The 22,400-nt window shown below is 31.8% G+C and overlaps 2 protein-coding genes and 1 long non-coding RNA gene across 9 annotated transcripts in view; 2 read left to right on the plus strand and 1 right to left on the minus strand.

The window, feature by feature from the left end:
* The window catches only part of LOC143197544 (uncharacterized), a 276,265-nt gene that overhangs the window by 170,747 nt on the left and 83,118 nt on the right, over window positions 1-22,400 (plus strand). The window lies entirely within an intron of this gene.
* The window catches only part of LOC143197599 (uncharacterized), a 198,455-nt gene that overhangs the window by 49,466 nt on the left and 126,589 nt on the right, over window positions 1-22,400 (minus strand). For all 7 annotated transcript variants that reach the window (XM_076406148.1, XM_076406158.1, XM_076406167.1 and 4 more), the window contains one exon: window positions 2,882-2,949. In XM_076406148.1, coding sequence (XP_076262263.1) covers window positions 2,882-2,949 — 68 coding nt within the window. The remainder of the gene's footprint in view (window positions 1-2,881; window positions 2,950-22,400) is intronic.
* Window positions 5,107-5,686, plus strand: LOC143197656 (uncharacterized). Its single transcript, XR_013006053.1, has 3 exons — window positions 5,107-5,221; window positions 5,291-5,472; window positions 5,538-5,686. It is a non-coding gene; the product is annotated as an uncharacterized LOC143197656 (long non-coding RNA).

Raw genomic sequence — 22,400 nt, forward strand, 5'->3', positions numbered from 1 at the left:
AATAAAACGCTACCCCGTGTGATAAATGATCAAAATAATATTGGGATTGATTTGGCATCCACCGTATATTGCATATATAGTAGAGCTCCAGAAGAATACCCTAGAAAAAGAAGTGATGAAACTGTTACCCATTTTTAACAATTAAGAAATAAATTAACTTTTTAAATAAGAAGTAACTAAATAGCATAAATATATTTATTCCAAAAAAGCCGGTAACATATATTGAAATTGAAAAGATACCAAAAATAGATTTCCTTTCGGTAATATAATAACGAAACAAATGCATATTCGCAAACCATGCCAAAAATCAATTTCCATTTTAGGAACTTTTAACAAAGCTACTTTTATGGGATGGTATGCGACGTAAACCTCGAACTAGTGTTTATTTTGTGGTAGTACTGTTCAGTTGCTATTTGAAAAGGAAAAAAATGTATACGTTGAATATTTGGATTTATTTCATTTTGAGAATATTAGAACCCAATTTTAGATGGGTGATATAAAATTAAGTACGTGCAATGTTTATTTTCTATTAATAATAGACAATTTTCAGTATTGGGTTTAGTTGTGTGATAAGAATTGTAACCTAATATACTTAAAAAAATATTGTTTAAACAATAAGTGACAGTGCAGTAACATTAAACAGTAATAGAGTATATTTTCGAGAGCTTAACATGTTTTAATTGTTTGTAAAACGTGTTTGACATAATTAGCAGTAAAATTTGTTTTCTAAAGATATTCAAAAGCTAAATTAGACTCGTTATAACGCAAAATTTATGTAAAAAGATCAAGACGTAAAGATTGCTATGGTTGAAGATAGAATCATATTTTTTTAACAAACCCCAGACATAACACCCACTGCAATCTAAGATTTTACCAAAAGATACTTATAGTCTATTCAAAGTTTTGTTGTACATACGTCATTAAGATATTTAATGTAATGCCTGCTGCAATTTTTAAATTCATTTTAGAATCAGACAATATTTTCCTTCTTATTTTATTCTAGTTATAAACAGACACAATGCTGTCTGATTAATTGGAACACGCAAACGAATGAGCCTGTTAAGGTCGTCCGGTTGTCAGACGTATGCTAAATTCTGGAACCAATAATGATAAGAGGTTATAACTTTAACCTATAAACTATTGTGGCTGTATAATTATAAAAATATATTTGATAACATTTTTGTTATGAGCTAAGCCAAACTGAACTAAAACTCAGGGTTGATGCGCCAACATTGCATCGTTTTGATGTCACATATTTAAATGACGTATGTACAATATAACTTTGAACAGACTATATATAATATTTAAGAAGATTAAAAAATTTGGTAATGGTTATTACTTTTAGGATTATATGTTGAACCACTTGTGTGAGCTAGTTTATTGCGGTAAAACGAACGTAATATTAATATTAATGATTCTATAAAGCTTAAACCTGCATTGAATTGGGTTAGTCGAAAGTTAGTAACTTGTCTGTAATTCAGTTATTGGATGTATTCTGATCATTTTCGAACTTAAAAAAGATATTTATTGAGAAAAATTCGCACAATATATAATAATTACAATAATTCTTATCATTTTCAACAAATGTTTACATCCTTTTGGCGCTATGGCGATACCGTTTCCACACTTCTACATCGATCTAAAGAATTGGTAATTAAAAAGCGTTATGCCTGGTAAGTATGATGAGGGCAGCGGTAGTTTTCATTCAAACTGCAAGTGTATCCTTCTTTACAACTTTAGCAACCTGTGGGTACTTGTTATTGCTGGTCGTCGTTTGCAATAACGCGACGTTCAATTTGTTCAATTGACAAATTTCTTAAAATGAAACGACAGTATTAATCAATTTACCAAATTAACTTTTAAACATTTCTGCGTATATACTGAATAACTCAATAATACTAAATGAACTTATATTATGAAAAAGAAATTATGTAGAAAAATGTTAAAGACATTAAACTTAACAATTAGGTTAGTTTATTTAACAGCTATTTACACTGATCCGCAGCTTCAACAATAAATACCGTTAACCAAAAATAAAAATGCCTGCATCTAATACTGTCATTATAATAACAACCTATTAATGATTCATTAAATTTTTTATGGTACTAGCAAGATTAACTAAGAGTTAAAATGTGAGCACACTGCTGTGTGCAAAAAATGATGACGTTAATTCAAATGTAGCTATCATTAAACAATATATAATTTCAGTTAATTAAATAGAAATAGTAATCATAAAGCAATCTAAAATTCATTGAGCTAGTTGATATTAAATATGGAAAATTTTAACAGCACCGATTTTCAAGATTATTAAATCCTACAAAATGAATGAATATAATGACTAATATCAAGGTAAACGCTAGAAGTAGTTAGAAATCACTGGAAAGACGAACTATCTAAACAAATAAACAACTAATAGTATTATGAAAAGTTCAAGACTATGCCATCTGCCTCCCTAGAAAGTCAAGTTTGTTCAATGTTTAGAGTAAAACCGAACATGAATAATGAAAGTGACATTACACATTTGCAATTTATAGCTTAATATAAAACTTAACATCAAGTTGGTCACAAAACAATATAAAATTGACATTGAAAACTATTTTAGACATATTTCACTACTTTTGTATGTTCAACATTCGCGTGTGTTTAAATATAAGTTAAAAATTGTATACAAATTATGCTAATGAATTATATTATATAGATGCTGAAAAATTATATTACCCACATTTTACTACTATAATTAATCATAAAAGCTATAACAAATAGATATATAAAACATGGACATAAATATAAGACTAAAAGGTCTTCAAACATATTAAAAACTTAGATTATTATTTATAAACAGTATTTATTAGTAATTTATTTGTATTATTAAAATACTTACATCTTTAAAATTTTCCTGTAAAGTTGGTGTAAATTCGCCCAACAGTTGCTTGTAGGACTGAGATAAATCTGAAACAAGCATAGTATAATATATAGTATGACTACTAACTACAACAGATCCATTTAATTAAAATGGTGATAACCTTATCTTTATTGATAAGATATTCATATTGATAAAAAGTTTTAAATAATACAGAAATAAATATTGGCGTGTCAAATCATTTTCTGTTTAGCTGCTAATTTTTGGAAAATTAATTGCTTAATACTATCTTTGAAAATCTCATATTTTCTGTGTTAGATGATTAAATTTATTTATTTGTTATATCGCGCAACTGATTGGTTGAGCAAAAACGATTTTATGTCAGACTGGGAGATGTGATGAATGAAGTATCTAGACATAACGGTTTCTTTAACATTACAATATGATTGAACCGATAGTATCGTCTATGATATCAGTACAATAAGTTACCAATTCTTTCGTTAATACAAAACACTTCTAACTAAATAAATAATTGCTTTTAATCCCTATACGTTCGATAATATACGTGCACTGACGGGAAAACTTAAATGAAGCAACCGTAAATCAGCCCAAACATTATGCAATCTGTAGTAGGACAAATTAATATAAGAAAAAAATATAATTTGATATACCACATTTTTACCTCCATTGTAAGCACACTATGTCTTATATTTACTGAGTAATACCCCACATTACCTTGTATGTCACAAAATGTATGTATATAAATATATATATATATATATATATATATATATATATATATATATATATATATATATATAAATGCTTGGAAGATCTACATAAAATAAATTATAGGCAATATTATGACATATCACTTTCATCATTTTTTTGCCCACTGAATTTTAGGTCCATTTAGAGCGTCCATAGTCACGTAGCTGTCCAATGACTGTCTTAGTCCATCTACATCGTTTCTTTACTATGTGACCGGCCCATTTCTATTTCAGGCATTTCAGTGTCATTTTTCATATCTGTCCTATATTGTAATACTGTATTCCACTTCCGCTGAGATGATCAGCTTATACAACTTAACTCCTCTTTACGTTTTTAACCGGAATATTTTTGTAATACATCATTACGAGACGTTTATTGTTTTCAATAAATGTTGTTGATAATAAAATAAAGAAACACACTTTATATAGTCTAATTGACATTCAAATTAAATAAATTATGAGCCATATTTAAATATTGGGCACGTTTTGTATTTCTTTATAATTTCCAAAAATGAATATTAAAAATAGCTTGCATACTTCGTCATACTGAACTTTTCACTGTATAAACAGTGGTTTGAAATTTATTTTATTAACTTTTGCGTATCATGCATATTTTATTTTTTGGGTGAACTAATATTGAAACGTTCAATATGCAATTTAAATATGACATATCGCTGAAAAAACAACGAAAATATATTTCCGGTTCAGAATTATATTCAAATATCCGTGTATTCATATATAAATTGCTTGAAACACAATATATTTTTAAAAATTGTTTGTTATATTTTAGTCCTTTTTGCCAACTAAGGTTGATCTTCAAAAAATAGATTCGGTTCTATTTTTGAGGTGGGTTTTTTTTATGGTTTGAAAGCACACTTAAATGATCTGAGCATCAATCGACCGTGAAAATTTGCAATATGTTTCAAAGCTGCCACTGTCTGCGGACGCAGCAATATTAGTTTTCGATTATTAGATTATAAATAAAAAGTGACTAAAAAAAAAGGAATTAGTGCAAAAATTAGTTATCAAACGACCAACATACACTCCTAAATGAATTTACTCACAGAATTGCCTTATTAGATTTCAAAAATTATCTTAAAATTAACATGGACGTCGAAGTGTTTAATTTATTATTAAAATTATATATATATATATATATATATATATATATATATTAATAAAATGAATGATCTAAATTAGACAACACACGTAATAATATTTAATTCTGCACCCAAACCTTGAATACATGGATGTAAGCATCAAACTCTAAAACAAATAATAACGCGGGCCGACAACGTACTCCGAGGATACATTATTCCCCAACATCTCGGGATTTGGCGTATGCGCACTCTCCTTCATAGAATACATCATAGAAAAGAATAAACTATATGAAACTATTTGGTCTACCTTTTCTAACGGCGGTCCATTCTTTTCGAGTCGATCGGTAGGGTCGATCAGGTCAAAACAACAAACAAATCTAGAATATTTAGATTTTGTAATACATTAATAATTCTATACTAATAATAATTAAATTGTTGTTTTATTTTTGGTGATCTAACATACATTGGTTTTAAAATATGAAAGAACAAGGGTAAGTGTAGAATGTAAGGTTAAATTTTTAAAAGTTATAAAATCCATACAGCATCAATTTTATTCATAGCGGGAATTTTAGCTGCCAAATTTATAACACATCATTTTCAACGACCTGGAATATGTATCAACATATTACAAAATATAATGATAACAAGAACAGAGAAGAAAATGATTCTTGTTGTGTTGGAAGTAGTCAAATCATTAATGAGGTTTGTCCATCAAGAAAAGTAGCAAAAACTGTAGTAACTGGTAATAATTAGACATTTATTTTAAACATAACATATTTTAGTAATAGTTTAAATTTTGTTTTATAGCTAGATATAAGATGTAGCTAGAATTTATTGAGAGTAAAACTCGAAGAATGTGAAATTCAGAAAATCAGAGAATAAATTAGACAGCATTTTGCCAAGATATAAAACAGTCTACCGTGATACTTGAATTTGCTAACAAAAGTAGACCTGGATCAAATATCCAAAATATAAAACTATCAACGATACCCTAGTGATCTTATGACAATGCATTATCATATATGAGTATGGGTAAATAAATTATTGTTTTGTGAATATAATGATAACTTGAGATGTCTTTCAGATAGTTCAGTTCCAACCTTCGTAGGGTGAAGACGTATTTTCAATACGGTCCAAGCTATAAAAAGATACCGTTCTTTAAAAAAAACCCAGTATTTTATTACGGTTATTTAATTGAGTGTTAAAAACGCATAACAGATGCGGCTATCCGTCTCTCAGTGGACCTAAAGTGTAGTGAATACGTGTTTACGTGACCAGACAAAAGGACTGCATCTCATTTTTATTAGTGTTTTAAAATTATTTCATCTTATTTTACAACAGTCCTTTTGAAATTCATTTATAGTATTTATAGTAAAAAACTAGTGCTAAAATAACGTAAGTGAAAAATGAAGTGCGTGAAATAAACAATGTATTTATTTTATTTTTTGTTATCCTCTGGAAGTAAATTAAATAAAATATTAAAATATTAAAAAATGGCAAACCATAGCGATTCAACCAATTCACCTGCACACTTTGATATAAGATTAGAACAAACAGCAATAACGCAAACTCCACCATCAGAATGGACTACAGTCATTAACAAAAAACGATTGAGAAGTCCAGAAGAAGAAATCGCGAGGAAACAAACAAGAATCAGTGACTATTGGTTGCAGAAACCGATAGAGACAAAAAACAGTTTTAGCAACCTGTCGGAAGAAATTGAAGAGAACATACAACCAAGCCCTGAAAAAGTTGTTCCCAAACCACCACCAATAACAGTCTATAAGGTAGGAATAATAAAAAACATCCATGACTTACTGAAAACCATTACTACGAACTACACAATTAAAACAGTGAGCTATGAAACAATTAAAATCCAATTGTTCGAAGCGGATCACTTTAAAGTTCTTATAAAAGAATTAGATGAAAGAAACACCCAATACCATACATTCAGGCCAAAATCCGAGAGAACATTTAAATTCGTATTAAAAGGATTACATCACGGGACGGACTTTAACACCATCAAGGTAGCACTAGCTGAAAAAGGCCACGAGGTCGTAAATATTCACAATATACGACATCACACGACAAAAAAACCTCTGCCTATGTTTTATATAGACATAAAACCTAATGGAAATAATAAGGCGGTGTATGAAATCACCAAACTGGAAAATAATATTATTAAATGTGAACCACCACATATAAAAAGAATTATACCACAATGCACAAGGTGTCAAGCGCACGGGCACACAAAGACTTACTGTCGCAAATCATATAGATGCGTAAAATGTGCAGGAGAACATAAGACAGGAGATTGTACTCGTAAAGTTCGCGATGAAAAAGTGAAATGTGTTAACTGTAACGGAAATCATCCAGCGAACTACAAGGGTTGCGCAGTTCACAAGCAACTACAGCAGAAACTCTATCCTGCCTTAAGGGAAAAAAGGCATCAACAAAAACAATCCACTACTACCAATCTACCACTACCTACCAGAACAAGTCAACCAGACATAACTTATGCCCAAATAGTTGAAAATGGTTCAGCACAAAAACGAGAGACAATATCTCAACCTACTGAAACTAGCAACATCTCAAGATTAGAAAATATGATGGCCAAACTAATGGATCAAATGAGTACGATGCTTGGTCTACTCACAACCGTCGTAAGCAAACTTGCCTAATGCCTGAAACCAATAGTTACAAAATCGCCGTCTGGAATGCCAATGGGCTCCAACAACACGCCAGGGAACTAAAAATGTTCGTAAATGAACAAAATATTGACATTATGATGGTTTCCGAAACACACTTTACGGACAAGAATTATCTGAAAGTTCCTAAATATAAGCTTTATCATACAAATCACCCTGATGATAAAGCACATGGAGGTACAGCCATAATAATTCGAGATGATATAAAGCATTTCGAAAAAGAAAAATTCCGCAAAGACTACCTGCAAGCCACCAGTATAACCATAGAGGAAGTCCATGGACCATTAACAATTTCTGCGATTTATTGCCCACCCAAACATAACAAGGCAGAACAATTTCAAGAATTCTTCAGTACGCTAGGTAATAGATTTATAGCAGGAGGAGATTATAATGCAAAACATTTAATGTGGGGTTCAAGAATAATAACCTCAAAAGGTAGAGAACTGCTCAAAGCCATAAGGAAAGATAACTTACAACATATCTCTACTGGTGAACCAACATATTGGCCTTCAGACAGAAATAAAAAACCAGATACAATAGATTTCTGTATTACAAAAAATATTGATCCAAAAAAGTGTCAGGCAGAATCATGTTTCGACCTGTCTTCTGATCATTCACCAATAATAGTAACAATTTCTTCAAAAATTACCATCAAAGATAAACCCCCTTCTCTGTGCAATAATAGAACTAACTGGCCCTCATTTAGAGAAAACTTAGACCAAAATATCTCTCTAAACTTACCGTTACAAACTGAAATGGATATAGAAATAGCAGCAATAAATCTTACAAAAAATATACAGGAGGCAGCATATTCCGCGACTCCCAACAGTGAAACATTTCCAAGAAAAAATACACATATATCATGTACAATACAGAAAAAGATAGCAGAAAAAAGAAAGTTACGACGAAATTGGCAACAGCAAAGGACTGAAGAGAATAAAAGAAAATTTAATAGGGCCATAAAAGAGCTGAGAGATCTAATTCAAATTGAACAAAACCAAGGCATTCAAGAATACCTAGAAAACTTGACATCAACTGAGGCTACAGACTATTCGTTGTGGAAAGCAACAAAAAAGCTTAGGAGATCCCAGCAGCATAACCCACCTATTAAAACAAGCGAAAATAATTGGGCGAGAAGCAATAAAGAGAAGGCCGACATTTTCTCAAAACACTTAAAAAATGTTTTTAAACCTTTCCAGTCTCAGCTACATAAAGATGACGAAAATAAAATTACTAGCTTTCTAGATTCGCCATTTCAAATGGATTTACCGCACGAGAAATTAACGGTCAAAAAAGTTAAACATACAATAATGAGAGAGATTAATATTAAAAAAGCTCCTGGTTATGACTTAATTACTGGCAAAATTTTAAAAGAATTATCAGAAAAGGCTATAAAACTATTAACATATATATTTAATGCTATGCTACGAATTAATTACTTCCCTAGTATCTGGAAAGTAGCTAAAATATTAATGATACTTAAATCAGGAAAAATACCAGAAGATGTGACCTCCTACCGACCTATAAGTTTATTACCAACAATCTCGAAAGTTTTCGAGAAATTATACATAAAAAAACTAAACTACATAATAGAAAAAAGAAAAATTATTCCAGAACATCAGTTTGGCTTTCGCAATAAGCATGGGACTATAGAACAAGTGCATAGACTTGTAAACCAAATAAACGCTGACCTAAATGCCAAAAGATATTGTTCGGCTGCCTTCCTCGACATATCTCAGGCTTTTGACAAAGTATGGCATACGGGCTTGCAGGTTAAACTAAAGAAACTTCTCCCTCATCCGGACTATCAGCTACTGAAATCGTATCTCACTGACAGACATTTTATTGTAAATCAAGGCGATGAACATACCGAATTAAATCCCATATATTCAGGAGTTCCGCAAGGTAGTATACTGGGTCCAGTACTGTATCTTCTGTATACGGCTGATCTGCCCACCACAAAAATAACTACTGTGGCAACATATGCAGATGATACAGCAATCTTAGCATCCCATGAAGATCCAGTCACAGCATCAATAAACCTGCAAACCCACCTGGAGCAAATACAATTATGGTTGAAGACATGGCGCATTAAAGCCAATGAATCAAAATCCACGCATATAACGTTTACCCTGCGTAGAAGAACATGTCCACCAGTAAATATCAATCATCGTCAACTCCCCCAAGCAGAGCATGTTAAATATCTTGGTATGCATTTAGATCGACGCCTAACCTGGAAGAAGCACATACTCTCTAAACGGAAACAACTAGGACTAAAATTATATCAAATGTATTGGCTCATTGGGCGCAAATCCAAGTTATCATTAGATAACAAGGTATTGCTGTATGAGTCTATACTCAAGCCCATTTGGACATATGGAATTCAACTATGGGGTACCGCTAGCAAATCTAATATATCCATCATTCAACGGTTCCAAAATAAGGTGTTGCGTGCCATTGTTGATGCTCCGTACTATATTTCAAATAAAGTGATACAACGCGATATTCCTCTAGAACCTATAACGAGTGTAATCCAACGTGTTTGTGTGAAGTACTTCGAAAGAGTGTCAGTGCATCCCAATGTACTCGCTAATCAGCTAAATATGCGACGTGATAGTGAAGTGCGTAGACTAAAACGTTTAACACCACCTGATCTGATTACTGGACATATGTAGAGTTTAGAATAAGCATTAGAATAAGACTAATTAATTAAGAAAATATTTTTATACAGAAGATTGCTTAATGAAGTGATTTTCTACATGCCATGTATATATAACATAAACAGAAGAAATACTTATTGCCAATAGGGCAGATTGTGGACTCACGAAGAGTAATAAAAAAAAAAAAAAAGATGTCTTTCAGCTTTAATGTACGATCATCCATTCGTTTTAGACTAGTAAATGTACAATATGTTAATTGAAAGCTCGAGGTAGTCAATTTATTAATGGGGTTTGTGGATCAACAATAGTAGCGATAATATTTGGAGATTTTTAGGAAAAATTTACTGCTTTCATATATAGTGGTGGATTTTTCGTTTCGTTTAAACTACATTGGCTCTGTTTGACATAAACGATTTTGGTCTATTTTATGGTAATGTTTATTTATATGGTTCTTGGAGTTGTTAATTGTTCAAATATGTAAATTTATTTAAATATGGTGTTTTTATAAAAATAGAAAGGCATATAAAAATTATTTTTATTATTTCATTTTATTCAATAATTTTTTAAATAAAATGTCTTATTTCAATAAATTTTCAATGTTTATCTCTCCTTACATATAGTTTCAATATTAAATCAATTATTTATCATATTTGTGAATTTTTATTTATAAAAAATAATGAGAATGTGGAATATGATTTTTTTATTATTTAAGTAATATATTGTATTGTACTAGTCGTTTCCGTCTAACCTACGATTTGTCTTTATGATAACTTAAATCTAGGTATATAACTAGGAGGACCCATCGGCCCTATCTCAGTCTCTGGTGAAATAATGTTTATACATGTCACTGCTGAATTTTTTAATATATGCACCTCACTACACAAGATCAGATGGTTTGATTCTTTTGAGTCTGTGTCCTGTTCTGGTGGTATCCAATAGTTGTAATATTTCAATATTCGTGTGAGAATGGAGTCTTTCCTCATGCCCCCTTGCAATTCTCTTGATTTCTTGACTGACTGGGTATCTGAAGGTCTCGATGTAGATAATCAGTCCTATAGTATTTGGGTGCACCCACAATACCTCCCAGGACTTTGTTTGAAAAATTTGTATTTTATTTATGTTACTGTTTCCATAACATCCCCATAATTGAACTCCGTATGTCCATATAGGTTTCAAAATTTGCTTATATAATAGCAATATATTATGTACTGATAATTGTGATTTTCTTCCAATTAGCCAGTACATTTTCCTATATTTCAATTCCAGTTCTTTTCTTTTCTTCTTTATATGTTCCTTCCAGCGAAGTTTTGCATCGAGATTTATTCCGAGATATTTAGCGTTGTTGCTATATGGAATGATAGTATTATTTAATGTTATGGGTGCTTGTACGGTCTGTTTATAGGTGAACTGCACATGTACAGATTTACTTTAATTAATTCTTATTTTCCAAGCTTCTGTCCAATTATTTATATTGTCACTTGCCTGTTGTAATTTTCATGAAGCTTCTTCACTATTGTCTCCGACAGCTATAATCGCAGTATCATCAGCAAATGTAGCCATCGTAATATTTTCCGTTTGTGGTATATCACAAGTGTAGAGTAGATAAAGCATTGGTCCCAGTACACTTCCTTGTGGTACACCTGCTTTAGATTCTTTTATTGTAGAGTAAGCTACTTCTTGTTTGACTCTAAGAATTCTGGTTGTAATGTATGATTTTAATAGTTCGGTGTGTTGTTTTGGTAGCATTTTCTATAGTTTATGAATAAGGCCAAACCTTATCTAAAGCTTGTGCTACATCTAAAAATATAGCTGAGCCTACTTTTTTTACTTTCATAGGCTTTTTCAATAACATCTGTTATTCTGTGGACCTGGTCAATTGTTGAGTGCTTGTTAATAAACCCAAACTGGTGTGTTGTTATTAGGTTTTTTTCTCTCTATGATCGGTTTTATACTTTTCAAAAGAAGTTTTTCAAAAACCTTACATATTACTGTTAGCAGTGATATATGTCTATAGGCTTTTATTTTATTTGCTTCCCAGGTTTTGGGATCATTATAATTTCCGCCATCTTCCAAATGTCTGGGACATGTTTTAATCTAAATGCTGTATTGTCAAGTTGGTGAGTTGTATAATTCCCTTTCTTGGCAGTTTTTGCAGTAATTGCAGTTATTAAATCATAGCCTGGTGATTTCCTGGGGTTAATATCAGTTTTAATATCTTTGGTTAACTCTTTCGGCGTGATGTGTAATTATAATTTTATTATTTCCTTTTATTCAATGCTTTTTTAAATAAAATATGTTATTTGAAATATTTTACCATTTTTATTTACCTCCTGGACCTATTTACCTTCTAAATAAGTAAATAAAGCTGTATATACGCATGCGCCAAACTCGAATTATTCTCTGTATTCAAATTAAATGGAGCCAATATGGTCATGCGCCAAATTCAGAGATGTTGGGGAACAATATATCCGCGTATTCCGGGCCAGGGCCTCCCACTCCACAAATACAGAACGGAAAGTAAACCGAACAAGTTCGAACACGTTTTATACTACGGATGAACTATGACTGATCGCTATGGGGAACGTCCGATAAATCAGCGGGACTCCTACGCCACACTCTTCAAGGAACCTAACCAGGGTTGTACTGGGGCTACTTCTTTTGATAAGGAACGGATGCTGACATGTATGATGAATAACAATAACTTTGTGGTGGGTAGAGACCTAAGCATTCGACACGAATGGACATCAAAAATTCAAAATACGCATGAGCAAAATTGAATTCCGCAACCATTTGAACCGAACTGGTTTCAAAATTGGTTCGAAATTGCATTGCGCATGCACTTTCATTAGTTCGAATGTTTGCCGCAAGACTTTCAGCACTTGGCAACGAGAGGAATCTTGCCCCAGGAACCTCGAGTAGGGCCATCAAATTTGCATGAGAATGGGAAAAATTGGGGGGGATTATATATTACATAGATTTTGGTTGGTTTGGTTGCGAGAAAATAACCCCATTTTTTCTCTTTCGCAAGGCAATGTCAATTATCAACACAATTAAACGTATCATAAAAATGAAAAAATGTCTCGAAAAATATGAGTTGTTTTTCTTATTTTTTAATAAAGTGAAGGGGAATTACATTTAAAAAAAATAATTGTGTATTTTTCATACATAATGATGCTCTTTCTTGCACAAAACTTGCCAAATAGTATGGGAAAACTTTTTCACAACTGGTAAGGGAAAATATGTTCACTAATAATCTCCTAAAATAATTTTAAAAAAGTAAGTTTACCAAGCATTGTTGGAAAATTATTTTTTAATATATTATTGTTCGGAACATATATAATAGTTATGCAAATACCAGAAATAGCTATTAAAAAAAGGCTAAAACAGCTAATAATGTAATATTACTGCTAATTTACTTAATTCATAGAAAAATGCAAATATTTTGAAATCTATCAAACACATTAACATGTAGAAATATGTTTTATTAAACATTAACCATACTGTACCAAAAAAAATGGCTTTTAGCTTATTTCTCATCATTTTTAGTTATAAAGATATTTACTCAAAAAGGCCTCTGTGACTACTATAAGTTCTAACTAAAATATAGAGTAAAACCCATTAAATAGAGTAATTTTAGAAAAAAGTCATTTACCATGGCATTCTTTAGATATTAATTATCATATCACTACGGTATCAAAATGTTACTTCAATTTTACGAACATATGTCTCAATGTGTTTATTTATTTTTTAGTTTATTATTATAGGGATATAATAATAAGATTATAAGAACTGTGACACTTCCATTCAAAACATCTTGTACTCGTCAATTTTTTTCATACTACTTAGCCCTTGTGTCTAAAATAAATATATCACGGTTAACAAACATTCCTAGAATATAGCCATATATAGAGTTTATATACAAGAGTTTATATTAGAAGAATATGTCTGACCTGATAAAAATATTAATGGTTTTATTATATCTAACTCGTAGTCCAAATAATTGAATATATCTTCTGACAATTTTGGATTATTTTGTAGTCTTGCAAACTGTTACTGGCCATACAGTAATAAAATATGCTTGATGATATGAAAGATGACTCCACCGACCGAGACTTTTCGAGAAGAAACCGACTGCGCCACTAGTTTATTTCGACTTATTTATTTACAATATTTCGACCCGTTGTATTTGATGAACGACAATGCCACAGGCTATGCATTTATCGTATCGACGGTCTAACCAACTGGCGTTGGATAACCTGCCGTACTACAAATTGAATAAGCAGTAAGACCGTTTTAGAGACAAATCCAAAACTATCGTATGTTATCCGCTTAATTGCGATGCTTGTTATTTTACATTTTTAATTTTACATATATTTTTTACATTCTAACTTTTAGAACTACTAGTTTATGAAAAATAAACTAATAAGTAAAATTTTAGCTTAGCTGAAAAAGCATTACAAATTAAAGGCATTGTTTCAAAGTAACAAGCATTAAAGACTATAACGGGATAACTAGACACAGTACAAGGGACAACGGTCAATACGTACGTACTTAGTTTTAATGGTTTGATTTCCACTGCACGCTTCATAACCCGGAAGTATTACATTAAAGTTTATATTCAATACAACGATATCATGTAAGAATAACTATAAATATATACCTTTTATTATAAAAATTTGACGTATTTTAATATATTTTAGTACTGGGACAAAATAGATTTTATATAAAAAATGTACCTATCTGGCAATAAACAGTTTAAAATGCTTTATTAAAGAATAAATATCGTTGGAAATTAAATATTTATTCACATAATATTAAGTTTACGAAGAAGCTACTTTCTTTGAATAAAGGAAAATGGCCCTAGTCACATAAAGTAAAATAGATTTAAATCACCATGTCGTAAGTTCGGACAATGTCAGCAACATAAAGTTCAAGTGTTAGAGATTTTGCATATGATCACATACTATTAGGTATTTGCACGTATTATGATTATTTTTCACCTTAAAAAAGCTATATCAAAAGACTATCAAAGTATTTTTCGAGATTTTCGATAAAATGTAACATGATCTGTTTGAGAAGTTCTTCATTTAACTTGATGAACGAGCCAAAAATTGAGTAAATCCAGATATACATTAAATAACGATGCTTTGTATAAAATACGCTTTAACAATTTCTCGGAGAAAAAATTTAAAGTTACATAAGAATATCTGTAATTTACTTTTACACTCTATAAAAGGATAAAAGCAAATTTTCAAAATTTACAACAATGCACAACAGATGTCGCTCTAAATCGTTTTTCGTTTGGATGCCAAGAAATCTAATTAATCCACTATTAGCCTAATAGCCTGAAACGTCAAAGAATGATGGTGTACTATAAATGAAGCCGCTATCTCAGGGAAACTTCACATTAAAGTTTCATCTGATATGCCAGTTTGTAGTATGACCTTTACGAGATCGATAATAAATCTTAGCAGAAGCTGAAGTTGGTTGATATTGACGTTGATTAAAATAAGTAATGACGTCTGCTAAATTAAACGCAAATGTATATAGTACGAGCCTACGCATATTAATAAATTATCAGGGGACGCAAATTTACAAAAGCCTTAGTTAACTTAATGTTAGGTATAATTTAATAATTCATAACTTTTACCATAGGTCATCAGAAATGTAATCTGTGTTCCTTCAAATAGTTTCCTCATAATACTTTCATGTAATAGAAGGTAGAAATATATGACTTTATATAAAATTTACGAATAAATATTCATTTTAATTATTTAAAGTAGACACATTGTTTAGATTTGACTTGGCTTTTTAGCGTTAGGTCCTACTATCTTAAAGATGACTTAAATTATCATTAAAGCACAGCCAGAGCTCGCGTAGAATCTATACTTTTCCACCAACACATTGCTGTTGGTGCCGCAAGAATATTCTTCCCTAAATCTCGCCAGAGTGGGCAGCCGGCCGCAAGTGTTGCCTGGAACGATTTTACTCTCTTATTTTCCAGCTTGCTCACTATGATCTTATCCCACTATAATCCATTTGTATTTACAATCTATTCGTAGCATCTTGTAGTTAAAAGGTCGATTTCATCGCAGAACTCTAGAGGGAATTGGATCGTTTGTATTCTTTGCAATAGTTGTAATCTGCGTGTATAAATTAGTTCTTTAACTATGCAGTGATTTTCTCATCTTAAACGAATTATTTCTATTATTATTATTATATACTATAATAGTACCCAAGTGGCGGAATTATAAAAGATATTTGGAAATATTAAAAAAAAGATTAAAAAAGGCGGATTTTAGTCCTAATTATTTATTCTTGATTATCAATAGCTGCTCTCTCCTATTCTCACCATCTTAGAAAATCAAAAGCTCCTGCAGCTTGGGGCTGACCCAAGCTTGATTACCTGACTGAACCTTCCTGCTGAACCTACCGAAATCCTGCACTTGATCTAACTAGATCCCCTTGAGATTTAAAACAGCAAGCAATCGGTCAGTTGTCAATACTCAATACATGATGAAATCGTAGAGACGACAACTTCTTGGCGAAAACCGTCTCGGATTTTAAGTGAATTTAATAAATCAATTCGCACACGTACGCACCTACCTACTGGCGAAGTAGCTATACTCTGTGGCAAGCGTTGATCCCAGAATTGCATGAAGGACTCCCTCCATTGAAGTTGGAGACTCTTATAGTGTGACTTTGCAATGGTTCCATCCGTTTGTTGAACGTTGTTGTTGGTAGTAGTACTATAACTCATTTTTAAGCGCTTGGTACAACGTCCCATATGTACGTTTAGATGCAGCAACTTCCAAATCGACGGCTACGCCGGTCGAGTAGATTTATCTCTCTATCTTTAGTTTTCATCTAATAGCTCTATTTCATTTAGAACATTTTTTCGAGATAAATTAGCTTTGCTTGTTTTCGATCTTCCGCCATCTGTAAATATTTTTCGGATATCCAGGGCTCTACTTTATATCGAGCTGGTGGATATACTTTAGTGGCACACTCAACAATTGTTTCAGATATTTACGGTGATATCTGTGTCATTTAAAAATTCCAGAATCATTATCATTAGGTGCCTGGAATTTATTTCGTTTCGATATGAAAGTGCCAGTGATATTTTGGATTCGGCTAGTAACTCAAACTAATGACTAATGTTCATAATACATTATACATGATATTCTAACATTGGCTATTATAAAAAATTGGTCGTAATTGCAGATAAAAGACAGTCCACAGATATAAATCAAAATAGTAATTATTATAGTATTAGTATCCAAGTAAAATACGTAAAACTCAAAAGTTATAAAGTGATATGAGTTATAAGAATGATTGTTGAGCACATATTAATTGTTGGTAGTGGCGTACACCCGTAATTTTTTTTTAACTTTTAGTAAGAAAAAATACACACTTTTGCATGGGACTGAACAATTTGTTGATATACTTTATGTGATCGGGTTAAAAACGGTATTTTGTAAAAACTTTTTTGTTAAAAACGTTTATCCAGTAATTTAATATTTTATTTAATACTATTGACCCATACATTATGAAGACCTCTTTATATCACTAGTACGAATTCGCTCTATCATGGTTATGTATTTAAGAGCTAAATGTTTATTCACTACTCAACGCATGTCTCAATATTCAATATCATGATAAATGGCAACGAAGTTGGAGTATCACTTTCCGTATATCATTAACTTTCTTCATTCATAAATATTTCAATTTAAAGGTTGTCAGATTATTACATAGATAAAACGCTTTTTGCTCATGAATACCGTCTAAATAATATATCTATAAGATTTCCAGAGCAAGATACTAAGGATGTTTTTTAGATTCTTCATGATACGTGGGAAAGACCGAAATTCCCATAGTTTCTGACTTTTTAATAATAAAATCCCTGTCATACCGTCCCTTCTCTAAATAAAAAATACGATATCACTTTGTACTCTGACTTCTCGTAAAGGACCTACTGTTTTGTAAAAAAATAGATTATATATCAAAGCAAACTAAACTAATTTTTGGAAAAAAAATTTTCTAAGAAATGTGCTATTGGATATTGAAAATTTTAATATCACTACTTTTATCGAAATTTACTATACAACTATTTCTTAACAAAGGACAGGTGGAAACTAGATGGGAATAACTATTTCGCAATCAACACAGCGCCGTTGGTACATCAGATACTGTTATGATATAATGTTCTTCAAAAAGTCGATTTCGCCTCAAAAATCTAAGGTAAGGTAAGGTAGGTAAGTCGTATATTAAAAAAATTTAAAAGATTATGTTCTATTTCTTTGGATCTATTCTTGGACTGTACATTTACTGTAGCATCTTACTTTGTTGAATAACTACATTTTAACATCTTGCTGAAAAAACGCAGAATTTTCCTTAAACATAATAATTGGAATAATCTAAGCCTACAAACGTCAAGTTGTAGCAGAGTCCAAATATATTACCGTGCAAAATAGTAATAAAGCATTAGGGCAGCAACACCTCCTATTTCTTAGCTAGTTTGACTTTTTATCTAAGCTATATTCTTTTCTTGCACTACTTGCTGCTACTTTTTGGCTGATGTTTGGTGTTTAAAATTCTGTAAAAAAATTCCGGCCAAAGACCCCGAAATTTCCTCCAACTAGATGCCGTTAAGATATATAACTGGAAGCAATACGTCTTTTTCCAATAGATTAATGTTTTCTTCATTTGTACTTATGACATATAAATAATGTTTGAAGCTTTAACGTTTTAACGTCACTGTTCTGACGTACCAAGCAGTTTTTGATAAAAATTTTAAAAATATTTTTATTTATATAGTGCCATTTTAATATTATTGTATTCATTAGTATGCATTGTTGTAGACAAAAATCGTTTTTTTCTTCATACTGTACATTTTTTCCCTTTCTGCTCTTTTCCCATGCACGCTACTGAACCTAGTTAATACAGTTTCCGGTAGGATATTATTAGATGTTTGTAATCTGATAATATCTTCATTCATAAAAACCGAATTTAAGTAAAAAAGCAAAGCAAAGATTGGTAATATACAAAGCCAAAATATGCTCCATTAATTTCTAGAATTTTTTCCAGGTATGTGTTAACATGGCCATATCGTATGTAAAGAACGATATTGGTTTGACAGCGATCCAGTAATTAATTCGTTTTCGAACTTCTTCAGCATTTCGAAACTAACAAACACAGGTGTTTATCAGAAAGCGCCACGACGGTGCACCATAAATATTAATTTTGTACATATATTTGATGGACTTGAGCAGCCGATTTCTTCGGATCAAACAACCATAATAATGACTGTCAAAACTTGCAAAAAATGCAAATTTCAAGGAACTATTTTGAATTTTTGAGAGATCCATTATTAGTTTTTTATGTATTTTGGTGTCTAATTTTTACCAACTGGGGTTTATCTGGAATGGCCCTACCATTTTAACGAGGACCAAACCTCGGTCCTCGGCATTAAACCTACCGACTGGCGAGTTAACATCTTAAAAATCATCCCAGAAAACATCCGGTTATAACCAGCCTAGTTACTAGCGTGATCATTTTACTTGTTGGATTTTAAACTCTTGCCTAAGGACAATCACAAATATTAAACAATCCAACTGCCCCAACAGGATTCAAACCCACCACTATCGCAACAGCAGGAGGACCGTCCTGTCGCCTTTACCACTGAGTCAATCACGCCGGCTGCATGATTGGTGTCTGTATATACTCAATAATAATGAAGGGAAAACTGTTATTTTATCTACAGAGATGCCAAAACCATCGAACTTATTAGTTATCTACATTAATATTTCCCACTTTCACCAATATACATCGCTGATCAAAATATAAGCAAGCAATCAGCTAACACACTTAATTTTAGTTCAAACTTATGAGTGCAATGCAAATACTACTACGCTATTAATTAGTCTACACTATTATGTAGCGTAAATTTAAATTAAAACTAATTTCAATTCAACTATCAATTAAATTAATTAATTAAATTTATTTTACTACTTCAATAACAAACAGATCAAATATATTACTTTGTTACTGCTAACTATATTGTTTTTCTTCCACCTGAAAGGTACTCGATGCATTATAAATTACCAAAGCTAAGTCAAGCCCAAGCAAACTCGAGCCCACCCCTTGCATATTACATGAATGTCTACCTAAACTTTGCATAAAGTGTCCCAAAATTAAATTGTTGCATGGAACCAAGAAAACCACCGACATTCTATTTATACATAAGTTGCCTTATTACACAAATTTCCTCTAATTTACCGCAATAAGCATACAATCTACCTTTCTGCATGTTTTACTAGGACTGTGAATTAATTTTTTAAGAGATTTACAATTAGCGACGTCTATATTTATGTGCCTATAGAGTGTAACATACGTCGATTTGTTTTTAATCACATAAACTTCATCCAATTTGGCATAATACATATATTTAATCTCGTTGGATAAAGGCTGTCAATTAGTTTTCTAGATTTTGTAATAAAAACTAGGTCGCAACATAATTGAACCATTATGGGAATTTTTAGAGCAGAGACTGGGGAGCATATTACCATCTCTAACATCACTAAAGCAATTAGGGGATGTTTTGCACCATAAGTGTATTTGTTTTTAATAACATAAACTTTATTCAATTTGGCATAATACACATATTTAATCTTGTTGGATTAAGGCTTCTATTTAAGATTATAATAATTGGGATTAAGGTTTAAATATTTTAGATTTTGCAATAAATAATAGGTCAATTGAAAAGTCCCCGGCCTAACATAGTAAAACACATTTTTTGGCAAAATTAGTTTTTATATGCAACATAATTCCCTTCAATTACCCTTGAATGACACTGTTTGTAGAAACCCGACAACTTTTTAGTATGATTTGTCCTTTGCTTCAAAATAGGCCTCAGTTTCGGCGATCATCTCTTTATTCGACAAAAATTTCTTCCCAGCGAGCATTCTTTTGAGATCCGAGAATAGGAAATTAGCCGCTGGCGGCCAGATCTGGAGAATGCGGTGGGTAAGGAAGCAATTCGATGCCCAATTCATGGATGTTTGACATCGTTTTCACTGACTTGTAACATGGTGTATTGTCTTGGTGGAGCAGCACTTTCTTTTTCATCAAATGCGGCCGTTTTTCGCCAATTTCGTCCTTCAGACGGTAGAATAACGGTATGTAATAATCGCTGTTGGTGGTCCTTCCTTTTTCAAGGTAGTCAATGAAAATTATTCCATGCGCATTCCAAAATACAGACGCCATAACCTTGCTAGCCGACTGTTGCGTTTTCCCACGCTTCGGAGCGGGTTCATCGTATGCAGTCCACTCGAATAACTCTTGATTGGCCTTTGGAGTAAAATGATGGAGCTATGTTTCATCCATTGTCACATATCGATGCAAAAACTCGGGTTTATTACGCTTGATCATCTTCAAACACTGCTCCGAATCATCAACTCGTCATTGCTTTTGGTCAAAAGTGAGTTCGCGCGGCACCTACTTTGCCCAGAGCTTTCTCATACCCAAATATTCGTGAATGATATGATATCTTCAGAGTGTCTGCTATTTCATTCAATTTCAATTTACGCTCATTCAAAATCATTTTGTGGATTTTGTTAATGTTTTCGTCGGTAACAACCTCTCTTGGGCGTCCACTGCCTTTACACGTCTAAACTTAGCATACCAATCCTTGATGGTTGATTTTCCTGGGGCAATGTCCGGAAACTCGGCATCAAGCCAAGTTTTTGCTTGAACTGTATTTTTCCCTTCAAAAAGCAATATTTTATCAACACGCGAAATTCATTTTTATCCATTTTTTTCACAATAACAAAAGTTGCTTCACTCAAAATGCTATAATTCAAAAATCAATGATCCGACAGCTGTCAAATTAATACACGCATCTTTTGAGGGTTAAGGCTAACTAAAAACATATGGATTTAATTCTAGTAGCGGAATAAACGTGTCAGGCCGGGGACTTTTCAATCGACCTGTTAATGGTTTGGTACAGAATCCATTTAACTGAAACTATTTGCCACAAATAACAGAAAATACCAAGCTAAACATTTGTTTATCGATAATACTTTCTTATACTTTTAAACTTCTTTCCTTCTATATAACTAAATGCAGGAATAGCAATGTAAAAGTTTATAAAATGTATTAATATTTAATAATATCATGATTGTTTCTTTTATGATGTGCTAACGATTTTATAGTAAGGAGACAATTGTGTTAAATATTATAAAGATAAATGGGTGAAGACCAATATTTTTAGTCCATCGATCAATTCATATTCAATCCTATCT

This window comes from Rhynchophorus ferrugineus, unplaced genomic scaffold (genome assembly GCF_030347505.1).
Source record: "Rhynchophorus ferrugineus isolate W39M unplaced genomic scaffold, kcgeb_rfMv2 rfM1, whole genome shotgun sequence".
Taxonomy (NCBI): Eukaryota; Metazoa; Arthropoda; class Insecta; order Coleoptera; family Curculionidae; genus Rhynchophorus; species Rhynchophorus ferrugineus.